Source organism: Procambarus clarkii, chromosome 64 (genome assembly GCF_040958095.1).
Source record: "Procambarus clarkii isolate CNS0578487 chromosome 64, FALCON_Pclarkii_2.0, whole genome shotgun sequence".
Classification (NCBI taxonomy): domain Eukaryota; kingdom Metazoa; phylum Arthropoda; class Malacostraca; order Decapoda; family Cambaridae; genus Procambarus; species Procambarus clarkii.
The window spans coordinates 24,686,439-24,695,884 of NC_091213.1; the positions used below are offsets into that span (position 1 = coordinate 24,686,439).

Sequence of the window (9,446 nt, forward strand, 5' to 3'; positions counted from 1 at the left end):
ATATAGGCAAGACAACAACATCTCTTTCTAGGCGTTTAACGATGCATAAGCAACAGGGCTTCATTAAGGAACATATAATCTCTTCCCACAACCAAACCATCGCCAGAGAAATCCTAGTAAACAACACAGAAATCATCGATAGATACAGCGATAGCAGGCGGCTTGACGTTTGCGAGGCACTACACATCAAGAAGTCAACACCAGCAATCAACAGCCAATTATTGCACAACTATATTCTACCCACCTCAAGACTCCGCTCCAATATAGAAGCATCAAGAAATATGGACCAATAGGCTTTCTACAAACACTTCTATTCAATACCCATTGTTTGTGTTCTGTCTTGTGTTGATACTTTTAATACCCTATTAATATCCCCTCTTGTTCTGTCTTGTGTTAATGCCACATCACCCCTCCCACCTCACTCAAATGTAGATATAAAATCGGAGATACGTAAGTTCTAATCAGTTGTGTATTTGTGAATTCTTTGAAAATGTAATAAGTTTTACGAAACGCGCCCGTGTCGCGTCAGACTAGAAATAAAAATGAATTTTGGAGAAGTGATTTTTGATTTACCTCCATCAGTGAAGCGTAATGTACGAAAGATTGAGAAAATTCGTGTTAGAATTATTAATCTTACTTTTTCGGTCATTTTTAATAATATATATATATATATATATATATATATATATATATATATATATATATATATATATATATATATATATATATATATATATATATATATATATATATATATATATATATATATATATATATATATATATATTAGTGAAGGTGTAAGTGTGAACAGTTTATCACCAATTATTCTTTGCAGTACTACTTGCCACAGCTAGTTCTTGAAAACTTACCATCAACTTGGGGTAGGATCAAGAGGAAGAGGTTATCAAACACACAAACAGAAAGCATCTGGATACTGGCCCAAGCCGACCCTAACACCATCCCATGTTGGAATCCCATTAAATGAGAATCCCATTATCCGATGAAATTGTTAAATTGGCATCTCGTCATCCAATGATACATAAAACAATCCAACAGAGCCTCAACAAAGCCCATCTACACCAGAGAGTAGCAAAAGGTTCGCCCTCTGCAGTATGGTATCTTCAGGCCACCAAGTTAGAAAGATTAAATATCCCAAAAAGCATCCACAGGGAAACAGCAGTTCGGTTATATAGACTACGTCTAGGTTTAAAGATGCAATTGGGAGATTGGTGAACCCCGATAGAGAGAATGCATCTTCTGCCAAACAGACACAGAAAAGCCACTACTTCACTGTCTCCTGGAATATGAAGCAACCAACGACCTTAGAAGAGCTTTAAAAAGCTCCAAAAAGTATTATAGAATGATTATATTTGAAACTAGTGGTTGTAGGAACTTATTGAAAAATGTTCAATATTCACTTAAAAATAATTAAATCTCCCCTTCTATTTAGGCTGCAGGAGTGAAGCTTGGAACAATTGCAGCCCTTTTCATATACAACTAGTCAAAAAAGATTTGTTGACATTGAACAAAGTTTAAAAAACTAACTGATAGCCACTTAATCAATATATAAATAAAAATTTAAATGTTCGTTTGTTCAAAATCGCTAATCTCCGAAAATTCTTCACCGATTGCTTTGAAATTTTCACACAATGTTCCATTCGCATCCGAGCAGGTTTTTGTTTACCTACTATAGTGATGTCACATCAGTGACAGAAAAAAACACGGTTTTTGGAAAAACTGTGTTTTTCATGTGAGAGAAATCTTCGAAACCTCTTTACCGATTGCTTTGAAATTTTGACACGACGTTGCATTCTACTAAACCAGTCTACTAAACATGAAACCCGTCGTCAAAAATAAGAAGCTTGCAGTTGAGACTCACCCACACCACAATGGTCATAAGTCCGACACCACAATATCCAACATTCGTATACAAGCATTGATAGGAAGAGTCTCGTGTAGGAACATAAACATCAACTCAACGTTGTTTATGGGGCGTGAAACAGCCCTAGGAAACGTCCCCTCTTTCATATTAGCCGGTAGCAACTGCCGCATTGGTACCCTTCATGTCCCTGCTGAATGGAGTACCTCATGCTAGCACCGCACCACTCAAGGAATGAAGGGTTAGTGTTACCAATGATGTTGTTAACCGTACCAGTATGAAACCCTTGCATCCTGGCACCCTGCCCATGATTCGTCCCGGGACCTTCTCATTCAGAGACGAGAATACCTTACACTACGCCACAAAGTTCCCAAAGTTTTAAAGGTAAAAATATAAAGCACTAAATATAATCTACCAAATGTCCTCCCCCAAATCTCTCTCACAACCCTCAGTCTATCCCTATCGACTTTCTACCAAACTGTTTCCTAGCACACATTCTCTCTCTCTCTCTCTCTCTCTCTCTCTCTCTCTCTCTCTCTCTCTCTCTCTCTCTCTCTCTCTCTCTCTCTCTCTCTCTCTCTCTCTCTCGCTCTCTCTCTCTCTCTCTCTCTCTCTCTCTCTCTCTCTCTCTCCTCTCTCTCTCTCTCTCTCTCTCTCTCTCTCTCTCTCTCTCTCTCTCTCTCTCTCTCTCTCCCTCTCTCCCTCTCTCTCTCTCTCTCTCTCTCTCTCTCTCTCTCTCTCTCTCTCTCTCTCTCTCTCTCTCTCTCTCTCTCTCTCTCTCTCTCCCTCTCTCCCTCTCTCTCTCTCTCTCTCTCTCTCTCTCTCTCTCTCTCTCTCTCTCTCTCTCTCTCTCTCTCTCTCTCTCTCTCTCTCTCTCTCTCTCTCTCTCTCTCTCTCTCTCTCACTCTCTCTCTCTCTCTCTCTCTCTCTCTCTCTCTCTCTCTCTCTCTCTCTCTCTCTCTCTCTCTCTCTCTCTCTCTCTCTCTCTCTCTCTCTCTCTCTCTCTCTCTCTCTCTCTCTCTCTCTCTCTCTCTCTCTCTCTCTCTCTCTCTCTCTCTCCCTCTCTCCCTCTCTCTCTCTCTCCCTCTCTCTCTCTCTCTCTCTCTCTCTCTCTCTCTCTCTCTCTCTCTCTCTCTCTCTCTCTCTCTCTCTCTCTCTCTCTCTCACTCTCTCTCTCTCTCTCTCTCTCTCTCTCTCTCTCTCTCTCTCTCTCTCTCTCTCTCTCTCTCTCTCTCTCTCTCTCTCTCTCTCTCTCTCTCTCTCTCTCTCTCTCTCTCTCTTATAATACTTATAATACTATAATTCTTATAATAATGTTTGTTTTTTCTGACAAATATTGTTATCAAATTCTTCGTTTTCAGAACTGAGCATGTTCTCATAATGTTCATTGCAACAACTAAGCTTATTTATAAGGTTTCGGTAGTACAGTTGGTTCGTTCTCGAATAAAAATCGGAAATTCCGGTTTCGAATCATATGCAGGTAAGAAATGGTTTTGCATATTTTCTGTCACCGAATACCTCTGTCCGTCTAGCAGTAAGTAGGTACCCGGTTGTTAGTTAGCTACATGAGAGGTTGAATACTGGGAGAGGCATGTGGTTAGCAGTTTATGTGACTGGGGCGTGGATCACGCAATACCTCAATACTCAGTAGCACCCCAAGGAAGGCCTAGGGTCTCAGTTGGACACCAGTTGGGTGTCTCTGAGATTCTCTGTTGTGCGTGTTCCGTAGTTTTCCTTAGAACTATTGTCTTCTGCTTGTGTGGTCCAGTACACTGGCTGTCGGAATAACCAGCAAAGTAAAGAATCAACATTTCTCAGGGATCTGTAATTAGTAATGTAATGATCCTCACTATGTAGATCAGTTTTATTTAGGTCAAGGAAAAAACATATAATAAGAGTTGGGAGGCTGACCAAAGTTTTGTTGGTTGATAAATACTAAGATTTCGTTAGAATCTGTGTGTGTGAGATGCTAGATGAGGTCGCCCACATGTTTAATGTGCTGACAGTTTTGTTACAATAGTTGGTAGTCAAGATTAACCATCAGAAAGTTGTTTTGGGAAGCATCCTAACACTCAGGTTTTTTCTTTGAAAATTCCTCTACTGAGGTTCCGGGATTTACGCATATTATAAAGAACATAATTTACAGATTAATTGCGATGACTACATCAATTGGTTAGGCATGTTCAGATTTACAGAAATACATTGCAAATCAGCTTCCCTGGTTCCGACTGTCTATAAGCATCCAAGAAGTATAAAGGACAATCCTAGCAAAATCCTCAGGAATCCTGTTATCTAGAAATGTTTCCAAAACAACAGCCACATCGGTACCACGATGAGTCATCATGAAAACTTGTTTGAGAACACTGAAATTGACAATAAAGCTCCTGATGTTGGCAGACATCATGCTAATGGATTGGCTGTTCACGTTCACACGTTCTTAAGGTAGACATGTTTAACAATACTAATGTTGTTAGCGCAAATTAACAATTGTCAGGAGAAAGCGCTAACGCAGCACTGTTATAATTAATGATCGTTCGAGGTGAGGATCACAAGGTAATTACAGGAGATAACACTGCGCCACACGGCAGTACTGTGGTACACGCTGGTCATTAATGTTTCCAGTACGTGTCACTATTGTTAACACACGTCATAAGCCACTGTCTAATGTCAACAATGGTGTTAAGAACCTAAATGGAACTGTTTCATAAGACATGAACTTCTAACTCAGATGGGAACGATCTAAGGCTCGTGGTGTGAAAACTGATGGAACTGTTGCGTTCAATTTGTTGTGTTTTTGTCGGCATCTTAGTATTATGTTATTGGGCGTGTCTCGGTGACTTTATGTGAGACTATCAGGTCTCCGCCGGACAGGTTCCTGGTGCACTTCCAACCAAGAGAAGTAAGTCTTCCGTATTAGCCAGTAGTAACTGCCTCATCGGTACCTTCCAGCCACCAGGGAGTGCCGTATTAGCCAGTAGTAACTGCCTCATGGGTACCTTCCAGCCATCAGGGAGTGCCGTATTAGCCAGTAGTAACTGCCTCATGGGTACCTTCCAGCCACCAGGGAGTGCCGTATTAGCCAGTAGTAACTGCCTCATGGGTACCTTCCAGCCACCAGGGAGTGCCGTATTAGCCAGTAGTAACTGCCTCATGGGTACCTTCCAGCCACCAGGGAGTGCCGTATTAGCGAGTAGTAACTGCCTCATGGGTACCTTCCAGCCACCAGGGAGTGCCGTATTAGCCAGTAGTAACTGCCTCATGGGTACCTTCCAGCCACCAGGGAGTGCCGTATTAGCCAGTAGTAACTGCCTCATGGGTACCTTCCAGCCACCAGGGAGTGCCGTATTAGCCAGTAGTAACTGCCTCATTGGTACCTTCCAGCCACCAGGGAGTGCCGTATTAGCCAGTAGTAACTGCCTCATGGGTACCTTCCAGCCACCAGGGAGTGCCGTATTAGCCAGTAGTAACTGCCTCATGGGTACCTTCCAGCCACCAGGGAGTGCCGTATTAGCCAGTAGTAACTGCCTCATGGGTACCTTCCAGCCACCAGGGAGTGCCGTATTAGCCAGTAGTAACTGCCTCATGGGTACCTTCCAGCCACCAGGGAGTGCCGTATTAGCCAGTAGTAACTGCCTCATGGGTACCTTCCAGCCACCAGGGAGTGCCGTATTAGCCAGTAGTAACTGCCTCATGGGTACCTTCCAGCCACCAGGGAGTGCCGTATTAGCCAGTAGTAACTGCCTCATGGGTACCTTCCAGCCACCAGGGAGTGCCGTATTAGCCAGTAGTAACTGCCTCATGGGTACCTTCCAGCCACCAGGGAGTGCCGTATTAGCCAGTAGTAACTGCCTCATGGGTACCTTCCAGCCACCAGGGAGTGCCGTATTAGCCAGTAGTAACTGCCTCATGGGTACCTTCCAGCCACCAGGGAGTGCCGTATTAGCCAGTAGTAACTGCCTCATGGGTACCTTCCAGCCACCATGGAGTGCCGTATTAGCCAGTAGTAACTGCCTCATGGGTACCTTCCAGCCACCAGGGAGTGCCGTATTAGCCAGTAGTAACTGCCTCATGGGTACCTTCCAGCCACCAGGGAGTGCCGTATTAGCCAGTAGTAACTGCCTCATGGGTACCTTCCAGCCACCAGGGAGTGCCGTATTAGCCAGTAGTAACTGCCTCATGGGTACCTTCCAGCCACCAGGGAGTGCCGTATTAGCCAGTAGTAACTGCCTCATGGGTACCTTCCAGCCACCAGGGAGTGCCGTATTAGCCAGTAGTAACTGCCTCATGGGTACCTTCCAGCCACCAGGGAGTGCCGTATTAGCCAGTAGTAACTGCCTCATGGGTACCTTCCAGCCACCAGGGAGTGCCGTATTAGCCAGTAGTAACTGCCTCATGGGTACCTTCCAGCCACCAGGGAGTGCCGTATTAGCCAGTAGTAACTGCCTCATGGGTACCTTCCAGCCACCAGGGAGTGCCGTATTAGCCAGTAGTAACTGCCTCATGGGTACCTTCCAGCCACCAGGGAGTGCCGTATTAGCCAGTAGTAACTGCCTCATGGGTACCTTCCAGCCACCAGGGAGTGCCGTATTAGCCAGTAGTAACTGCCTCATGGGTACCTTCCAGCCACCAGGGAGTGCCGTATTAGCCAGTAGTAACTGCCTCATGGGTACCTTCCAGCCACCAGGGAGTGCCGTATTAGCCAGTAGTAACTGCCTCATGGGTACCTTCCAGCCACCAGGGAGTGCCGTATTAGCCAGTAGTAACTGCCTCATGGGTACCTTCCAGCCACCAGGGAGTGCCGTATTAGCCAGTAGTAACTGCCTCATGGGTACCTTCCAGCCACCAGGGAGTGCCGTATTAGCCAGTAGTAACTGCCTCATGGGTACCTTCCAGCCACCAGGGAGTGCCGTATTAGCCAGTAGTAACTGCCTCATGGGGTACCTTCCAGCCACCAGGGAGTGCCGTATTAGCCAGTAGTAACTGCCTCATGGGTACCTTCCAGCCACCAGGGAGTGCCGTATTAGCCAGTAGTAACTGCCTCATGGGTACCTTCCAGCCACCAGGGAGTGCCGTATTAGCCAGTAGTAACTGCCTCATGGGTACCTTCCAGCCACCAGGGAGTGCCGTATTAGCCAGTAGTAACTGCCTCATGGGTACCTTCCAGCCACCAGGGAGTGCCGTATTAGCCAGTAGTAACTGCCTCATGGGTACCTTCCAGCCACCAGGGAGTGCCGAATTAGCCAGTAGTAACTGCCTCATGGGTACCTTCCAGCCACCAGGGAGTGCCGTATTAGCCAGTAGTAACTGCCTCATGGGTACCTTCCAGCCACCAGGGAGTGCCGTATTAGCCAGTAGTAACTGCCTCATGGGTACCTTCCAGCCACCAGGGAGTGCCGTATTAGCCAGTAGTAACTGCCTCATGGGTACCTTCCAGCCACCAGGGAGTGCCGTATTAGCCAGTAGTAACTGCCTCATGGGTACCTTCCAGCCACCAGGGAGTGCCGTATTAGCCAGTAGTAACTGCCTCATGGGTACCTTCCAGCCACCAGGGAGTGCCGTATTAGCCAGTAGTAACTGCCTCATGGGTACCTTCCAGCCACCAGGGAGTGCCGTATTAGCCAGTAGTAACTGCCTCATGGGTACCTTCCAGCCACCAGGGAGTGCCGTATTAGCCAGTAGTAACTGCCTCATGGGTACCTTCCAGCCACCAGGGAGTGCCTTATTAGCCAGTAGTAACTGCCTCATGGGTACCTTCCAGCCACCAGGGAGTGCCGTATTAGCCAGTAGTAACTGCCTCATGGGTACCTTCCAGCCACCAGGGAGTGCCGTATTAGCCAGTAGTAACTGCCTCATGGGTACCTTCCAGCCACCAGGGAGTGCCGTATTAGCCAGTAGTAACTGCCTCATGGGTACCTTCCAGCCACCAGGGAGTGCCGTATTAGCCAGTAGTAACTGCCTCATGGGTACCTTCCAGCCACCAGGGAGTGCCGTATTAGCCAGTAGTAACTGCCTCATGGGTACCTTCCAGCCACCAGGGAGTGCCGTATTAGCCAGTAGTAACTGCCTCATGGGTACCTTCCAGCCACCAGGGAGTGCCGTATTAGCCAGTAGTAACTGCCTCATGTGTACCTTCCAGCCACCAGGGAGTGCCGTATTAGCCAGTAGTAACTGCCTCATGGGTACCTTCCAGCCACCAGGGAGTGCCGTATTAGCCAGTAGTAACTGCCTCATGGGTACCTTCCAGCCACCAGGGAGTGCCGTATTAGCCAGTAGTAACTGCCTCATGGGTACCTTCCAGCCACCAGGGAGTGCCGTATTAGCCAGTAGTAACTGCCTCATGGGTACCTTCCAGCCACCAGGGAGTGCCGTATTAGCCAGTAGTAACTGCCTCATGGGTACCTTCCAGCCACCAGGGAGTGCCGTATTAGCCAGTAGTAACTGCCTCATGGGTACCTTCCAGCCACCAGGGAGTGCCGTATTAGCCAGTAGTAACTGCCTCATGGGTACCTTCCAGCCACCAGGGAGTGCCGTATTAGCCAGTAGTAACTGCCTCATGGGTACCTTCCAGCCACCAGGGATTGCCGTATTAGCCAGTAGTAACTGCCTCATGGGTACCTTCCAGCCACCAGGGAGTGCCGTATTAGCCAGTAGTAACTGCCTCATGGGTACCTTCCAGCCACCAGGGAGTGCCGTATTAGCCAGTAGTAACTGCCTCATGGGTACCTTCCAGCCACCAGGGAGTGCCGTATTAGCCAGTAGTAACTGCCTCATGGGTACCTTCCAGCCACCAGGGAGTGCCGTATTAGCCAGTAGTAACTGCCTCATGGGTACCTTCCAGCCACCAGGGAGTGGAGTACCTCATGTTAGTGTTGTACCACTCAAGGAATGTAGTGCAGTGTTACCAGCGATGTTCCTACTGTATCTGAACCAAACACTTTAGTCCTTCCTCCCTGCGCATGATTCTGCCTGAGGACCTACTGATTGTGGGTTGAAAGTGCTAACGCAGTACCCCACAGTCATATACCATATTACTGTGGGACATATAATCATATACCATATGACCGTGGGACATATAATCATATACCATATGACCGTGGGACATATAATCATATACCACAAGACTACCATACCACAGTAACATTCCCCACTATATTTGAAAAGAAAATACTTAATAATAGGCACCTAAAACCAATCCCGCCTCCCTCCCCTCCCCCACTTCCAAATCTCTCTCCAGCTCTCTCCTTCTCCCTTGCCACAGTTTCATATTGATGCAGTTAACAACACCGTTGTATGTTTGTGTGGATGTGTGTATTTGCGTGCATGTGTGTGTGTGTGTGTTATGTGTTTGTGTGCTTCGGTGACTTTATCTGGAACCTTCAGGTCTCCGCCGAGAGGGTTCCATTTCCAGATCGAACCGAGACAAGGAACACCTTCGACCCTGGCGGTAGCAACTGCCGCATTGGTACCCTTCAGGTCTCCGCCGAGTGGAGTACCTCATGCTAGCACCGCACCACTCAAGGAATGAAGGGTTAGTGTTACCAACGATGTTGTTAACTCTATCAGTATG

At 47.0% G+C, this 9,446-nt stretch overlaps 2 protein-coding genes across 2 annotated transcripts in view; both read left to right on the plus strand.

Annotated features, from left to right (window-relative positions):
• Positions 1 to 6,856, plus strand: part of LOC138354800 (uncharacterized) — a 14,768-nt gene extending 7,912 nt beyond the window's left edge. The window contains exon 2 of the mRNA XM_069309294.1: positions 4,751 to 6,856. Coding sequence (XP_069165395.1) covers positions 4,751 to 6,856 — 2,106 coding nt within the window. The remainder of the gene's footprint in view (positions 1 to 4,750) is intronic.
• A 10-nt stretch (positions 6,857 to 6,866) lies between these two features.
• LOC138354801 (uncharacterized) lies at positions 6,867 to 8,819 on the plus strand. The gene has a single exon (XM_069309295.1). The coding sequence runs from the start codon at positions 6,867 to 6,869 to the stop codon at positions 8,817 to 8,819; it is 1,953 nt and encodes a 650-aa protein (XP_069165396.1).
• Positions 8,820 to 9,446: the final 627 nt, after the last annotated feature.

Coding starts and splice junctions, on each gene's coding strand:
- LOC138354801 (XM_069309295.1), top strand. CDS start 6,867: ATGGGTACCTTCCAGCCACCAGGGAGTGCCGTATTAGCCAGTAGTAAC.